Raw genomic sequence first — 18,582 nt, forward strand, 5'->3', positions numbered from 1 at the left:
GGGAGTGCTTTAAAACATTTTTTCCTTTTTGTGTAGTCGAGTTTTCCTCTGTCATTTGAACTGAAATTGGGTTTCTCGCAACTCTGTCTTAAGTACCATTCTGAATTTTCAAAAAAGCAAACGTGCCCATATGCAGTGAATAGCACAAAGGCTTGAGAGCATTTTGGTGCTGAAGAATTTTCAATGTATTAAGATAACATAAAAACACATATGGAAAAAACACCTGTGTATTTATGCAGTTTAAAGTAACCCACGACAGAATAATGTGAGTGTAAATGAACATCAAGATAAGGCCGGGCAGAAAAGAACATTTAGCAATGTACAACTTATGAGTGCACATAATTTCTGCATTTTTTAAACATAGAAGTAGCATTTATCGTCAAGCATTTACGGTATTAAGCTCTTAATATGCACTGTTTAAGTTGCCACTTTGATGACAAATGTTAAATGTACTTTCCCATACCATTAAAAGAAAATACTGCAACATTCTTAAACTTTGATTAAGCACTTCGTAAAAACCGATGAATTCAACAATCTGTTATTAGTGTCCAAATATTAGAGAGACCTGTTGTCCAGACTGATTCACGTTCAAGTAAGTTCAGTATTGTAACTTCGCTGTAGTAATGAAGCACTAGTTTATCGATAAAATGTGCTACTTTCATAACAAACGCTGTAGGGTTTTTATTACCTTTTCTAGGTCTACGTAATGTTCTGCATCCTGTACACATATAGGCAGCGGAAGGGAAAAATAGGTCTCATTAAATGTATCATTAGTGGATATGTCGTCCCAAGGGTAAGCCATGCCATGGCGCCTAATCACCAGATACTTTCTATAGCCTATCGCAGAAGCGCAGTACATCTTTTATAGGCCTAATTAACATCTCCAGAGAACGCTTATCAAAATCTAAAATTCGACCCGAAGCTTATCATAACGTATCATATTTGCGGCCAATATTTCTCGAGGTTGTTCTTTTGGTTTATTTACGGTAAGGTGGACCTGCAGTGTCCGCAAAGGGATCAGGTGATCTACTGACTGAGAGCGTAGGTTGACTGGAGAAAATACAAAATGACATATTGCAAAAATCGGAGCACATTCATCCACCTTTTCGAATTAAATATGGGTGTAAATCCCACCCCTGCTGTTCCTAAATGAAAATGGCGCGCCAAAACTGCTGCTAGAGAACGTACATTTTGAAAGTATTGTTGTTTTTATGAACGAAAATTTATTTACTGTAATCGGCTGGCTATAACATGGGGCTGTGCTACAGTCTGCGTCCCCGTCTGTTTGGGGACCTGAGTGGATCCATTTCAAACGCCACCTCGGACTCAGATCAACCGCCCGACCCAGTTATTGCGTCGCGGGTTGGGGGACCTCGTCAAGAAGACTCTGGGGGAAACAGCAAGACATCACCGTTACGCACTAGCCAAACACACCACTGGGACACCGGCAAACTCCCTCCCGGGGAGCACCGCCGTAGAGACGCTAGCACAGACGGAACACTGATACAGAACGGGGGTGGTGGAGGAGGCAAAGGGACAGGCAAGGAGCGTAATCGACGATTACAACTGCTGCAGACACATAGCACTCAAAAACAGAAAAACTGGGATAAACTGGTGGTCGAGGAAAAGGAGGCCGAGAAAGAGGCAAAGCGAGTCAGTAAGAACATTGATCGGGCCTTGAAAGAGCTCAAACGGGAGTATAAACAGACGCACCGGCTACTGCTCTTGGGTAAGAGACAGCACAGTCTCGACACAGTCCGCAGATTGATTTGAAAGATGTAACGGTTATTTTGCCAGATTGATGTATTTTTCATGGTTTATTTTAGATAATGTATGGCGTTTGGTGATTGATGCTGAAAACTTTGTGCGCCCTCATATCCATGGCCTTATAATCTCCTGCTTTCTGGCCGACGCTGTTTCTTCGCCCCGAACTGTAATTTAATAGTAATTATACATCCATGGGCGAGCACACGTTTTGGTCCCTTTGTATAGCCTCCTCCACTCGTGTGGCTATGAACTGGAGGCCCCTTTCCTACCGAAACCACCACAAAGTCTTGTCAAATTGCTTTTGTCATCCGCTCAGCGGTCGAAACTGGTAATTCTGAGCGTGTTTTCCAGCATGCAATAAAGATAAAATAAGATATAATAATATGACTTCGTTTTGTCCACATCCATCACTGGACGCAATTTCTCCTCTATCCTGGCCCGTAGGTTTCTAGACTTCGCTCTCCGGGCGAGCATAAGCCAGGCGGACCTTCCCTTGGATAGGTTCATTCTCCTGAATGTTTCCTTTATCCGGAGGGTCAGGAAATGTGTGGTGTCCCCTTTATATTGCCTCGATTCTTTGTGAATTTAGTAAATGGTTGATATGAATGGACAAATTGTTTGGATATCTTATTACTTTACAGTGAGCTGTATACTTTCTGTTTTCCTTGAGTTTGAGTTGTTGTTTCATTGTACACTTTACAAAACTCAATGTGTTCACCTCTGTTTAGGCATAGCCAGTTGTGAAGGGCACTGTGTGTAAGTATATTTGTGGGCTGTACTGGGAATACAGATATGATGCATGGCAGTTCCTTCACTGTGATGACAGTAAGAGATTAAGTAGATATGATAATGTTGCTTGGTAGTATTTGTTGTAGGTATTTTATCAGACATTTCCGTCTGGGCTTGTGACGCGGCTACGAGGCCTTGTGTGTTTTATCTGCCGGAGCCACTCTGAATCCTCAATTAATTTTATACACATATACATATATTCCCAGCAGTGTCTGTTTTGTACCCCATTGGAAGATTCATTTTCTGTATGGAGAGAACAAACCCTCAGTTGAACAGGCAGGTTCACGGACAGAGGATGTTTAGGGTAGAGCTGAGTTGAGGTTTTGACTGACTGGACTTCCTCTCTTACTAGCCTCTCTAAAAATAACAACAATTCGAAAGATTCACATTCTGGTTTTACGGCTCAGAAGTTTTGACAGCATGGTATTGGAATGAAGCATGTGTTGCTGTTTGCTCACCAGTATCTCTGGTGTCTTTAGATAATCTTAACCTAAGTGAAGTAATGAGGTCTGACTGGAGCCACCATACTCATACTGTTACAGCAGCACTAAGTCTAGCAGTGACTGTTAGTGAAGGTTGTCCATTCACAGTGAAAGCTGAAGATGAGTGTCTGCATTATTAATGATCTATGGTATTCAATGCCAAATGTCACTTTTTCGGCAGTGTGCATGGTCACAGGCACGAACAAAGCCAATTTCCCTTTCGACGAAAAAGTCTGGATATTGTTTCACAGTGTAAAACAGGTCCATATATTCCACATCTTCAGCATTTTGGGCTAAACACATTTATCATGCTGACTTCGTCATTTTTGAGATTGTGTCAGTAAGTCATTATCTCTCTATCTACACCGATAAAGAAACCCAGGTACGCAGGGGTGGACTTTAAGGCTGTAGAGGTATTTTTTTATCCTATTCACCTTACCAGAAAGTCCATTTGTGCGCCAGTCTACCTTTACGTTATTTCCACTTAAACAGTGTTTGCCTCTTGCTAGGTATTAACAAGGAAACCCAGTTTCTGCTGAACTTCTCTTAAATGTTTCCTTTCTTGGCAGATGGGCAACAAGCAATGCTGTGTATGTCTTCCTAGAAAAAGATCCCTGAAGAGTTCTGGTTTGACTTGCTTCTTGGGATCCAATGCTCATTCCAAGACTAATTTTTCTTATTCTCGACGTTGCTCTCTCATTTCTGACATTGGCTCGGATTTCAGGTGCTGCTGCCTGTAAACTTTGAAATACTTGATTAGTTGAATCTATGCTCAAGGAAACTTCTCATGCCCTGAAATCGTTTGGGGTGTTAGTCTACATACATTACTACAGTCTACCACACTTACCTTAAATTACACAGAGATGAGTCTTCATCACAGGCCAAGACTATAGACATCAGCAGTAAACGTTACAGTGCTCATGTAGAAAATGCTCAGTTAATCCTTATCTCAGAGTCTACCAGTCAAAGCCATTAGCTTGTTAGCCAATAGCCTAGATCATCTCTTATGTTCTGGATCTTGTGTGTAATTTTAGGAGTGGTCTAGCTGTCTAGTCTTTCTGTCAGCAGACAGGTCAGTGTAGCGCTTGTCGTGTCTGCTTTCCAAAAATGATAGACTGATGTCAATCTTCTCATATGCAATGTTCAGCTATTGATTTGATGAGCAGTGTCTACTTTCACACAGAGCTCTCCAGTATGCAGTACTTTTCTGCTCTTTACATTTAAGCAAAAAGGACCATATGAAGTTTATTTTCTTAAGAACTCAAAGAAACATATAGATTTTGTTTATGCATGAAAAGAGAACACATTTCCTGTGTGTGACACAGTGATATTGTTTTGTTGTTGTTGTTGTTAAGTCCTGTGTTTGTTGGGGTTTCTAGTCTCTATACTAGATTAGTTGATTGTGGGTTGCTGAAAGAAAGCAGTGCTTAATAGCCAAGCAAACACTATTTTTCACACATAAAATCACATAAAAACACATTTGATCTATTTGACTCATGTGTTCTGTTGAGAACTCAAACACTGCTTTAAAAGCATTGCCTTAATGACTGTTAGAGCTTATTCCTTTAGGAATTCTTTTAAGATTTTTTTAAAAATGGTTTCCAAACCCGCGATTCCCTGAAATAGACATGGAAGTTTTGAGAACAGGACAAGACTCCAGTGTAGGGCTGGGAATCATTAAAAAATTTTCAATACCGGTACTGGTCCCGTACCCATACCTTGACATTGATACCGGTTCCTGAGCGATACTTTTTTCGATGCCAATTTTATAAAATCCATTTTAACTGAAAGACATTACGCATTACAGTACAAAGCTTTAGATTTATTTTTCAGCTCTTTGGCATTTTACACACTTAAAGCAGTTTCATAACATAAAAAATATGAACCTATTTACCACAACTTGAAGTTGTGTGTGAACATGATATCAACAAATTAGTCAATAAATAAAAGTTTATAAAAGCCAGAATCGGACTGGGAACCTTCAGATTACCATTCTACGTCAAGCGCTTTTTTGACAGCTGCCCAATCACAAGCAGAGTAGTGAGACTTGTCGTTTCCTATAACAACCACCAAAAATGGAGAAGGTAGCGGTGGAGAAGTTAATTGTGCTAGTTTCTAAGCACAGTGAACTGTATTACATGACAGCCAAGCTGTATCATAATATTCATCATAAAGAGGTTGTCTGGTGTCAAACTGGATTCTACGAGTTTCTGGTAAGTGTTTGCGCTTGTCGTTACCAAAACTAGCCTGTTAGCTGTTGTTGTTATAGCAACAGAAGACGCTCTGAACTGCCTTTTGGAACAAACACTGCCAGGGTTTCTTTCTACCTGAAAAATGCTCTGGCCAGTGTTTTTCATCACAAAAAGACGCTACGTGTGAACACACCCTTAGACATTTTTACACCTACTATGCGACGCACACTGTAGTCAAGCTGACCAAAATACAACAACACACACGAACCCCATCTCTAGACGTACATGGCTCTGGGCGTAACGTACTGTTTTTCCTGCTTGCCTCTACGAGGTGTTCGTGTAACGTTACGGTAGACAGCCAATCACCAGCATTATTAGATTGTGGTGCAGGCATGATGCATGCCTACAGGGATGTAGGTTACAGAATTCAAGTCAAACTATGAGCTTCATGTCCAGAATTATCAAGTGGCTTGCTGAATCATTTTTAAGGGTGTGAAATTAATTAGATGAATACTGCTTTTGTCATAAATGACAGGCTTCTTCACAGCTGCCCAGTTTTCTATCTGCATACATAGTTCTGTATAGGGTAAGGCAATCCTGGTTTGGAAGAACTGCTCACATAGAAAGCTGCTGTACTCATTTAAGTGACAGAAGAAATGCTAAAGAATTTGTTTTAGGTTATCTCTCAGCGAGTGTCTTTTCCCTTGGCCAGGGGAAAGAAGAAACAGGTATACAGTCAGGCAGTCCATTCCTGTCTGTCTGTCTCACTGCAGTAATCCAAGCACGGCTCTGCTCCCCTGTAAATATGTTTGACTATTTACTGTTACTGAACTTTGCCTCAAGACCTTTCAGCACTTACAGTGAGATCACAATTCATCAGAGGATGACCCAGTATTGCCATATGTTCTGAGTATCTGCTTTGTTAGATGCTGGTATTCAAAGATTGTATACTGGTGTACAGAGTTTGTGTAGTGGTGTAGAGTGGTTAGGATCTTGTAAAGAAAGATTGTGTATATAGTGCTATAGAGCGGTTATATACTGGTATAGAGCGGTCAGATACTGGACAGCCAATGTGACCAACATTGTGCACAAAGGATTGCAGTCCTTGCTTCTTCACGGTAAAAACAGATCCCATTTTGATACATGACACATGCCAACATGATCATTAACCAAACCATCCAAAGCAATATCAACACTGAATTCCAACACTGAAATTATGTGTTGCTTTTATTATTACTGAGAGTGGAAAATTATATGGACAATCTGGTGATGATGTGTTTGGGACAGTTTGAACCAGCAAAGGGCTTTGAATCAGTGAGACCTCAAAGATATCAAAGACACAAAAAAAGTCTTTGCTACTGGTAAAAATGTTCAAATATATGATATCTGATACAGTACATATATCAGTTAGAGAGAGGATACTGGCCAGCCATTTGCTACACATTCCTTCTGACTGGTAACACTGCTTTAGAATAGTTAGAACTGTGACATGATGTCAAAACAGGATTTTTTTGTCCATTGTGTGTTTGTTTGTTTTCTCCTCATCACAGTGTTTCATTGCACAGTGCTTTGTATTGTCATTTACTGCGAATGTCCCTTTACTCGCTGCAAATTTGAGCTGAGAATGTATGAAGGACAGGTAGTCAAAGTCGGAAAAGGGAATATCAAACCACCTGTTTTACCTCTGTTACCTCACCGTTCATTTAATCTTGATATGACTTTGATGCATACTGGTTAATCAGTCATAATTGTGATGTATTTTTCGTATATTTATGATAGTTTACGACAAACACAGTAACATTCATGGCCTAGGAACTGACTGAAGTGAAGAGAACTTGACTAGTTAGTACATGTGTGAAAATACATTGGCTGTTACCTTTGCTAATGGTATCTCACTGCCCATTGAGGGGCACTCAGTTACACCCAGCTCACACATTCATGTTAGTTGCTATTAGTGTGCTCACAATGAACTTTGTTATGACAGCTGAACTATTCTAGATTAGGTTTACAGAATGCATGACTGAAAGACCTGAAAAGAAGGAGAAATATGTTTATCCCTGTACTTACCACATCCACTTCAAGACTTGACATGAATCCATCTTCTCATTTTTGCCTTGTTGTTTTTATTGTTGTTGTTGTTGTTGTTGTTAGCCAGTCATTCATCATTCATGTTACTGTGATACTGTCATGGGAGTTGCAGTAGAGAGATGAGGAAACCAAATTGTGTGAGGCCTGCACAGGGCACTGGGGCACAACACAGAACCTAACAAATAACGGCCACTTTCCAAAACAATGTCCGGGTCATGTGACTTTATGTACCTAAAATGTTAAACAACAACAGAAAAAGAAGTGATATGTATAAAGGAAGTAATTTGAGGGGAGTCCAGGATCTTAGTGTTATGAGAATGACTGCTTTTCCATCCACAGTACTCTGTATGTCTGCTAACTGTGTTTGTTAGTTTTCTTCTCCAATCCTTTGACAGAATAAGAGAAAATGACCCCCAAACTATTATATGCCTACCTCTGCTTCTATTAGTGCTACAAAAAAGACAAAAAAAATTTTTAGACTTAATTTCAAGAAGAATAGGCTCTCCTGATACCACACAAGTAGAGGATCATTTGGTGTCGGTCACAAACAGAAAGCCTTGTTTATAAAAAGCAAAACGTTAATTGTGTGTGCTTCACTTGTTCCATACATATTTTTATCTTTAGAATTGGAATTTTGTTGTGAAATTGTGCATGTATCTCTACACACATACGCCCCTGACTATGTATGGATTATACCCATGTCTGAGAAAACATTCTCACACTGCTTTGTTTTCATAGATATTCAATGCTATTTTATGCATATGCATTCTTCAAGGTTTAGCTCTTTTACACAAATAATTAGGGGAGAATTCATGAAGTGTTTACAAATGAAGCCCAGTGTCTTTGTATATGCTTGTACCAAACCCTCCTTTCATAAATGTGTGGACAGTGGGAACCTGCCCTGGTATTGTTGAGGTGTGGAGGAGAGGTGACCATCAGTTCAGACCTCTGCTTGGATTTACAGCTTTATTTTACAGCCTTAATTCTCTTTACATATGTGACTTTTTTTAATGTTGCCAAAAAACATGCACAAACCTACAAGTGCTTTTGAACCCTGTGCTGGCTTATCAAGTGCAAATTTTCAAATTTTCCTGATTTTATTACGTCTTGCTACAAATTAAAAAAAAATCTAATTAATTGTGTCTCTGAGATCAGTTTTTAAGGCATACACTGTAAACAGTGCCAGTCACTCAGTCATTGGACACACACACACACACACACACGCTTAGAGGACAATGTGACCCCCTGGTTTCACACAGTAAGGAGAAGAGAGGGAGCTAGGTAAGCCCAGGTCTTAAAACCAGCAGCAAACATCAAAGAGGGCAGGCAGAGTGATCCATTCATCATGGTCTGAGTTAATATGTAAACTGCGTGTTTCTGTTGGCGTTCGTCCTTGCCGGTCTTGGTAGGAGTTTGGCCTGGTGTTTGGCCTGTGTCTATACAGGAAACACTGACTTCACAACAACCAAAGGCTTGGGCATGTTGTCATGACAACTGAAGACTTGGGCATGCTGTCATGGCAACGAAAAGCTTGGGCACACTGTCATGACAACAGAATGCTTGGGTATGTTGTTATGACAATGGAAGGCTTGGGGATGTTGTTATGACAAGCTCGATAAGGTCCTAAGTTCTTAAGATTCTCAGCTGACATTCCTGTGACTAATCTTGATAAAGAATTAGGCTGTTTTTGGTCAGGCTGACCATCTCAAACAAGAGGGCGCTAAAGAGGCAGAAGGGGAAAAGGGCCTTGGAGAGATTGACATATCTGTTTTGATTGTATACATCAATTCTGAGCTGTGCAGCAAAATGTAAAGAGGCCCACAAATAAGAACCAAAGCTTTTCTGTCATAGGACTTCTCTTTATATAAGTCATAGACTTGATATGTTTTGTGCTGAAAATGAGGACGTTTCCAATTCATTATAAAGTAAAAAGAAAGTAAGTTATGAGTAAGTAATTTCACTGATTGTGATAAAAGGTGAAATTATTAAAAGCGGTGTGTTAAGTTCTCAGTTAAGTCTTTGAGCTGTTATGCATCAGATGAACAGTAGGTGGAGACAGAATCCTCTGTAGAGAGCACACTTACGTTTATTTCACCCCGCCTGATCATTTCAGAGGATTTTTTTAGGATCTGTGTGGAGTTTTGAGAACTTGCCATCAGAACTGCCCCTCCCATCCAGACCAGTACCACACCCACCGTGGCCTGGTCGGCGAGCGGCTTTCATAGACTGGCACCTTCTGATGTTCAATCTCACACTCTGACTGAGTGGTACTGGTCTTTACACACCTATATTTTTTGATTAAGGGACTGAGCAGTTAGCAGTTCAGTTTAGCTTTGATGTAGGCCACAAATTTTATCAGTGTTTTTTAAACATAATACTTAAATAATGGGCTGGTTTCTAACTTTTATGTTCTTTTGCTACATGGCATCACATATCACTGTAGATTACTCGCTGTGCATGGGTCACTGTATCCTAATGTAAATGAAAACAACAACAACAACAAAAGCCCTGACTGTTTTGCAACGTCTAAAAAAGATTTAAATCTAAGCTCATCAACAGACTGAGTCTTTTCAGTTCCACTATAATATATGTGTGAAGACTGAACATGAACTAGAACATGAACCAGACTAGATTAGATTATCCTAAACTTCATTGTTTGTTTTCTTGTAAAAAAAAAAAAAAAGCTCTACAGCTCTGCATTCAGTACATGATTACAGAAAACATCGCTTAGAAGACATGACAAAGCCCGCAAGGACAATTAAAACATCATATTCGTCAGATAATCACTGTCCTCCCGTTCGCCAACAAATACAGTCGCAACACACGGACCTGTACACCATGATTTCAATAGAATAAAAGCACACGGACCCTGTGCTGCATGATTTCACATTATGAGAAACTCTACATGTGACTGACGTGGGTTAGAAGCCTATTCAGCCTACGTGGGGTGAGAGCCAATTGGTTTAAAGATAAAGGATGGAAGTCCGGTTGTTAAAAGAGAACAGCTAGAACAGGGTGATTATGGATGAGTATTCTTTGCATTCACAGCCTGATATTGTATCGTTGTGGGTGGGGTAGTACTGCTGATCAAAAGTTTCGTTTTATTTTATTTTAGGGAAAAATCCAATTTGACATAGGGAGATGGAAAGTGAAACTGAAATGTTTTAAGGGCATGATGAGTAAACGTGAACCATTCTTGTGTACATTAAATTTGGCAATATGCAACATAATAGGCTACAGAAGCCACTCTGTTACCTCAGTGTCTTCCCCGCCTTGCCCATTTGTCCAAAACTGCGAGACATGCTTTAATATCCCCCCAAAGCACACATGATGACACCGTCACATCTCTCTCTCCCTCACGCTTGAGCACTCACAAAAACGCTCCTCTGGCTGCTGTTTGCAAACATACACCTCGCAAAGACAGAATTTTGTAACCCGGATGTCACAACAATATCACAGTGTATAAACGGTCAAATACACAATACAGCTGCGGAGTCTATGAGTTAATATTTGCAAGTGGTAAACCTTTTTTTTTCAGTTGCGCATTTGTGCGGAGAATTACCGTGGTGTCGTGAAGCCACTTTCCTTCCGGGTGTATGTGAACGCCGGCGATACCATTAGGGAGAAAGGGGTTTTGGACAGACGCATAAAACACGAGAAGTTCAGAAACCCATGGCGAATTTATGTGCGAGAGTGGCTGTATGAGCTAGACTCTAGGAATGCGAATAAGAAATGGGTGTCGAGTTAACTAGCGCTCCTTTCTATACATTTGAAAATGGTTATATTGCATTTGACTTTCCCGCTGTTTTTGAATGTTCCGTTGTCTTCTGGAAGCGTTGAATTTTTGTCTCGAACATCTTTTCTTCCTTTTGCTCTGCGGATATCATGCAAAGACCGTGTGCATGTTATATGAGTAATTATGGGCGAGTTTTGTTATTACTCATTTGTGGTGTAGTTCTGTCTTGATTAAGACAGAAGTCAAACTGTTGTAGCCGACTGCTTTTCACATGAACAGAAGGACCCAGCCCGTCGACACCTCAACGCCCTAAACCCGATAGTTTTTCCCCTTACTGAGGATGGATTGATAAGGGCAGAGGCAAGATTTGGATGGAACGTGTCTTCATAAAATAGTGCTTATACGAGTTGTACTGACATTATAATGAACGGTCCTCAAGCGTTGTACGTTTAAGGGATACATCATAACGGTTTGCTTTGGTTCAGGGTTACTTCCAGGTGTCACAGAGAGAGGCAGTGCTGAGTTAAAGACAGAAATACTGATAGAAATTTAGATAGAAAAATACTGTGAGAAGAGAGGACGAGAGAGGAACATTTGGCTGGTTTCCAGAAAGATCCCCCGATTCTCTTAATTGACACCGATGTTTGAATGATTTGGTCATCATTTGTAAAGTGGACTTCTTTGAGACTGCGGATGCCAAATGTCCGGCTGGTTGCGGTTAAAACGGCTTTGTAACAGGGAGCATATTCTTCCTAGCGACGGAGAAGCGTCGCACTGATTCTCCCTCCGCACCATTGTGTTTTTTGTCATTAAAATTGGCAATAATACTGTTGGCACATCGCATCTTCGATTGGGAAAAAAGGCTAACTGAAGATGGGGTGTTTAGGAAACAGTAAAACTGAGGACCAACGCATCGACGAAAAAGCACAGCGAGAGGCGAATAAGAAAATAGAGAAACAGTTACAGAAAGAAAGACAAGCATATAAAGCTACACATCGACTGCTGTTATTAGGTAAGGTAAAAATGCATTGCATTACTTGCATCACGCAGCGTGGTGCGGAAACCTATGTGTTTTCAAACGCACACATACAGTTTTTGACAGCTCGCCCAAAATGTCACGGTGGTGGGTATAGATGATGCCATGATCTCGTAAGCGTTTAGTTAATATTATTTTTCACTCTGCTAAAGGCAGCCAGCTTTGTAGATTATCTCGCTTTAATAATCGTTGTGTTTTTCTTCAAGGGGCCGGAGAATCCGGAAAAAGCACCATTGTGAAGCAGATGAGGATTCTACACGTCAATGGTTTTAATGCAGAGTGAGTACGGCTATTTCCAAATGCTTTATTGCATGCACGCATAGGGTTTGATGTCTTTTACGGGAAAATCGTGTCTTTGATTAGTAACTTGTACATTAGATAGATATATGCATTTGCGTCACGGATTCTCCATAGGCACTGCACCTCCAGAACAACGGCATGGCGACTGTCTTGTTTTCACTGATTCCCTCATACATGAAGCACGAAACATGTTGGCCTCAACATGCTGCCAGCTATGAAGCCAATGCGACATCATAGAATATCAATGTTGTATTCCATTGTCATCGCATGATCGTTTTGTCCTGTGCATTGACCCAAATATAGTAGCTTAGTTCTCGATTTGATAAATAGTGTCTCTAAGCTGTATCACGAATAAAGATACATTTCTGCGTAATTACCATAATTAACACAGCTTGAACTTTCTTTTGCTTTTCATTTTCACTCCATGTTGCAAAATATTGCTTTGAGTCATTTCATATGAAATTAGTAGCCTCTTAACCTTATGCCTCTTGATGTCAGTGAAATAGTCTAGAAATGTTAATCCATTGTTGATAAATTTAGACACTTATTGATAGCATAAAAAACAAAACAATCAAAAAACAGAAATGCACAAACATGATTATTGTCAGAGCTCCCATACCAAATACAGAACCCCTGTAGTTTTGTCCCTGTTTTACCCCAAAATGTGATTTTGGTTTTGTGTTGAAGCAATTGAGCAGGGATGCAAAGGATTTAACAATTTCTGTTTAATGATTGTAAAATATGCAAAATGACTTGGCTGTTTTTTTACTGCCTGCTGTTGGCTGAGGCGTAGCACGTGATTGAGTCCAGGACCTTGTCTCCTTAGTCATATGGATTGTTCATATTCTCTAAATACTAAGTTCATTGTCCTGTTCATTTTCTGCTGGAGAAAACACTGCACACACTGATTTGTTCAGTTTTCATTCTTGACTCTAATCACATCCTGACAATAAAGAAAAGAATTAAATAAGGAAATTATTCCAAATTATTAGAGTGAAGACGACTTAAGCAGATGTGTGCTGTTGATTTTAGTTCAGCCTTAAGCAGCAGAGACGCTGACTCTTTCTTTTGGAAGATTTTACATTCCAGTTTTTGTTCTGATTTTTTGTTGAAGTAAGACCTGTTGAGATTTTCAAGATACAGTTAGAGATTTTTTGCATTTGTTGCTGGTTTTTTATGTGTTCATGTTAATGACTTCCGCAGTTCATTTGTATGAGAGATTTCCAAATTAACAGAAATATGTATTGAAGGTAGAGTCATGCCACAGGAATTACATCCCTTTTAGGACTCATCAGAACAGTACACAGGACAACAAAAAAAAATTTGTCAAACAAAAGTTCCTGGATGCTGATTTTTGTAGTTGGCAATGGAGAATCAATGAATCCTCATATTTGAGTGTGACCTCAGACCATTGTCACATTTTACCTTGAGTGAACCCGTCCACTTTTTTCCCCTGAGGTCTCTGTTGACTTGGGGTGATACAGGTCTGCCATAACCACTCTGTTTGCAGAGCTGCCTTCTAGGGGTCGACTGATATATCGGGTTTGCCAATATATTGGCCACTGTCGGCCCCTTTTGACACTTAGCTATCGGTTCATATTCGTATCGGGCCTCCTCATATTGGTTTTAGTGATATTACAACTCGGTTCTCCTGAACTGGGATTACTGAAGTGTTATGTGATGTGTTAAAAAGGCTTAGCATAGAGAGTCTCCCTGTTTTCGTTTACCTATATTCTTATTGGTTAATAGGAGACATGACTGATGTTCCATAACAATGACCCCGCCCCTTAGTTAAGTTGTTGTTGAGGGGAAGAGGTTTAGCGGTGCTCTGAATTAGCTATGTATTGTCATTGTTTACAGGCATGTGTATGCGTTCTTGAAACCTGTAAGAAGCCTTTTTTCACATTCTGTAAATATATGTAGATCGTTAATTGATTATATAAAATTGCAGTTAACTTAAGACGGAAGGTTTCAATGTTATGTCATCTAGAATCGCTGATAAATGCTGAGTAATGGTAGCAGCATGTAGCCTACCACGTCCTGGACACCGAAGCTGTTATCTGAAAGTTTGATTACGAAAACAAGTGTTCTTACTAGTAATACACAGTAGTGCCAGGATGCAATTGAATCGCTATTGTTGGACACATTTATGTGTGTACAAATGCGGGATCAGCCACATAAATAAGTACCACAGATAACCAGCTACTAGCCATAAGATGGCAAAGCCTGTATTTCTGATGTGCAGGCACAAGCCACTGCGGGAAACGGTGCCAATTCGTGATAAATAGTTACACTGCTGATATAACGATCTTATGTTAGTACCCAGTACTGCTAGTTATGTTTTATGCTGTGAAATGTTGTAATTTAATCCCTCCTGTCTAAGCCAGATCATTAATGTTTAAATAAGTAAGATATATATTGCTAACAAAGTGCAGCTGTGTCTTGTTATTACTTTGCATTTTAGGGTTGGTTAATATTTGGCATGTAATAATTGTGTTGAACTCTCGTATTTGTAGAACCATACACGTGCATTAAAGAAAACGAAGAGTGGCAAGTGGACACCTATGTTGCATTCTTGCTGGATGCCCCGGAGTGGTCCCAAGTCTCCCGAATCGCATCATAAATAGACTCAGTCTTTAATATGATGTCTGAACACTAAGTCTATTTTCTTATTATAAACAGTGTTTTTTTTTTTTTTTCACTAGGTTATGTAAACAGATTTTTTTCTATTTTAAAGTTAGTAAAAGAATACTTAAATGATTAAATTAAATCAGTAAAGCGGTATTAGATCTGTATATTGCCTTTTGTTTCTCATAGAAGGTATCTGCAAACAAATTCATTATGATTCCCTTTATGTAGTGTTGTTATTGCAACTGCCAAATGTGATAAATGAATATCGGCCACCCTAAGCCATTAGGTATCGTTATCGGTATCGGCCCTAAAAAAATGCATATTGGACGACTCCTACTGACTTCATATCATGTCGCTTCTCAATTCTAAATCACATGCACATCACACCAAAATCTCTGGCACACTGAGAACAGTGCAGAGGAGACATTTGAAAACAAGCAGTAGTTAGCACCATTAGAAAACATACAGAACTGGTACGCAGGTTGAGAGGGAAGATGTGGTACTGTCTGTTCAGATAAAAACCGTACTCAGCTCATGTCCAGTCACAGAAACATGCATGTCTGTCATGGCTCCAGGTCTAAATACAATGAAGTTTTTTGTGAGCTCACAGACCATCTAAACAAATGACATTGTGTTTGTAATGACTATACCAGGCCGTTAGAGGCTCCACACCTGGCACTTTGTATTCAGATAAAGACTGTGCCCTGATCAGTGCCAAAGATACCACAGAACTTTCAGGAAATATCAACAACACAATAAAGAGATAAAGGGTCAAAGACAGAGAGAAACAGAGAAAGAGAATATGTGTGTGTGTGTGTGTGTGTGTGTGTGTGTGGTGACATTACCTCGCAGTGAAATAATAAAAGAGCATCACCGCAGGAGTGGAGAAGAGGGTGCTCTGTTATATGATGAGTGTAGGATCAGCTTCGATCAAATCTCTCAGTGGTTAATCTGTGGAAAATGGTGATGGAATCAAAGGATGTAAAATGTTCATAATGTCATTGGTTTCATATGGACTGACCTCTCCAGCACATATTTTTCCACTTCCAGGTTCAGTTTGAGTGTGCATGCATGCATGTTTGTCCTAAGATTTAAGATTTGTTCTAAGATATCTTTTTGTTTTTAATGCAGAGAAAAGAAACAGAAAATACAAGACATCAGGAAAAATGTGAAAGATGCCATAGTGGTAAGTGATGAAGGGGTCTCTGAAGTGCCCACAGTCACTGCACTTTTTCTTGTTTTCAGTAGATTTTTTTGTGCTCCTCTGTAAACATTTGGATATTTCAATCCCGTTCCACCGGTTAATGTGGCTCATGATTTGATTTATTTTGTATTTATCCATCTTAAAGCTCCTGTGTCTCCTCCCATCTCTAGACGATAGTCTCTGCGATGAGCACTTTAATACCACCCGTCCCTCTGGCCAACCCCGAGAACCAGTTTAGGATTGACTACATCAAAAGCATAGCACCGCTCTCGGACTTTGACTACCCACAGGTAAGGGCCTTGTTTTCTGTTTATTATTTTTCTGTTATGAAGCAAAGAACTTTATTATCTGCCAGCAAAATTACAAATAACCTGAAAATGTTCGGGCCAAAATGATTTTGCTCGCTTAACTTGACTTCTCATTAACTTTCCATATTATTTCAACATTGAAGTCAGTGTTTTTGTCAATGCTTTTTCAGTAACTTTCACTCTGTAATGTGTCCATTTAGTTCTAGTTGTTGGGCTTGTTCAATACCTGGGTTTCACAAAAAATTGTTGAGTGAAATGTGAAATATGTATTGAAGGTTCAGTGTTAAACACCAATGTAATTTATGTTTTATCGGTGTCTTATTGAAGTAAATATTCCTTATTTTTATTTCTGAGGTAAGACATTCTCTGAGGCCAAACTTCTGATGTTCGTGCACACTTAAGTGTGCTAATCCTAGTCTTACTTTTAATGTGATCAATTATCACGATCTCTTCACGAGTAAATTTATTTTGGCTCTCTGGGAAACTTTAATAATCTCATTCAACTTTTTTTTCTGTTCGATCCAGCCAAAAGCTCAGTTTTTCACCTGAGGCTTGAACAGAAAACTTGACTTTTCAGAGCTTTGGAACTCAAAGAATTTTTTAACCTTTTGCAGCACTTAGCTGTGTAATGGCTGTGTATTACAACACTTTTAGACAGGTTCTTTCATTAGAGCCTCTGTATGTAGTTGGCAGTAACAGGGCATGTGCTTTTGAAATAGAATCGTGTTAACTACAAGACCTGCATTAGAGATCTTTAGGTGGGAGAGGTTGACCTTGCGCTTCTGAGATGTTTGTGTGCTAAGAGCATAACCTCTGAAAAGTCCCTAATATATTTATGCACTAGAAAACTGGGATTTGCCAGTAATAGTAGACTATTTAATGTCTAGCCTACTAGGCTATCTGGGCTGTCTGTTTGAGTGAAATGAGCATCTGTTAAGGTTGTTAATTTATATGTGTATGTGTTGTCACAGCAGGACCTTTGCTACTAATTTGAAACTGGTGTATTATGGTATTTCTGTAAGTTTGTGGTCAAATCTGTTTCAAGCACTTGCTTTAAAATACTGTGCTCCTTCCATTTAAGATGACATCACTGATTTGTGAACATTGACCATTTCATAGCAGAGTGGCTGGGACTCAACGGTGCTGTGTAGAGTTTTAAGCTCTGACAACATGCTTGAAAGCTTGGCTTAGCAATTGGTTGAGACTAAACCCATGACTGACTGCATGAGCCAGTACAAGGTATTGAGTTCATGTTACACTAGGAAGTGCAGTATTTTCAGGAAAATTCTTAAAAAGAATGTTATTACCTTAGAATATCTCACAATGTTCAACATTCTGGTCTTTTTTATGATGTCCTCTGTCTAATCCACCCATTTGGACAAACCATTCACTGTAGTTATACAAAGCTGAATGAGATAGACAGAGAATTTGTGATATGCGAGGATGACTTCCCCCTCAGCATAGCACTCAAAACAGGTTCTTCAACTCTGAACCACATGACTAGACAGAATGCAGGGTGGCAATCCATAAACTGCCCAGGTTAAGACTTTGAGGACATTATTTATGTGTAGTTAGTTAATTCAGTAATGAATCATAGCAGTATGACTGAAAATGACAAAGAAACTGCATTTTATATGATGCCAAACTTTATACCACTGAAATATAGTATTTTATAAAAATTTAGACTGGTGTGAATGAGGTGTTATGGGCTTTGGCCTTTAAAGAAAGGTGGATTCATGATATCAACCTAATAATATCAGTGAGAACAATCCCTCTCATTGATGCTGTTATACAATAGCACATGTAGGTTTATTTTGATGGAGTAAATCAGTCATTTTATGTAAATTAATTGAACTGTTTCTGAGAGAGTTATGCTGTGTTATTTCTTGTGGTGTCTTCTTGTAGAACTGCTTAGTGTGTGTGTGCCTAATGTTGTTAAGCTGCTCTCTGTCTTGATCCAGTTGATGAGGAGGTAGGACTACACCTCACGTCTCCACTGGTTTACATGGGCATAAATAAGACGGCACACATCTGTGTGTGCACTAACAG

General features: G+C 39.5%; 1 protein-coding gene across 3 annotated transcripts in view; it reads left to right on the forward strand.

The window, feature by feature from the left end:
- Positions 1-1,228: 1,228 nt before the first annotated feature.
- gnal2 (guanine nucleotide binding protein (G protein), alpha activating activity polypeptide, olfactory type 2) overlaps positions 1,229-18,582 on the forward strand; it is a 40,652-nt gene continuing 23,298 nt past the window's right edge. Inside the window, exons 1-5 of one of the 3 annotated variants that reach the window (XM_030768243.1) lie at positions 11,928-12,066; positions 12,297-12,369; positions 13,184-13,186; positions 16,153-16,207; positions 16,396-16,515. In XM_030768243.1, the coding sequence (XP_030624103.1) occupies positions 11,928-12,066; positions 12,297-12,369; positions 13,184-13,186; positions 16,153-16,207; positions 16,396-16,515 (390 nt within the window). Of the gene's footprint in view, positions 1,730-11,927; positions 12,067-12,296; positions 12,370-13,183; positions 13,187-16,152; positions 16,208-16,395; positions 16,516-18,582 lie in introns of those variants that run through there. The other 2 variants (XM_030768241.1, XM_030768242.1) reach the window with 2 other exon arrangements.

The sequence above is a fragment of the Chanos chanos genome, chromosome 3 (assembly GCF_902362185.1).
Source record: "Chanos chanos chromosome 3, fChaCha1.1, whole genome shotgun sequence".
In the NCBI taxonomy this organism is placed as follows: Eukaryota; Metazoa; Chordata; class Actinopteri; order Gonorynchiformes; family Chanidae; genus Chanos; species Chanos chanos.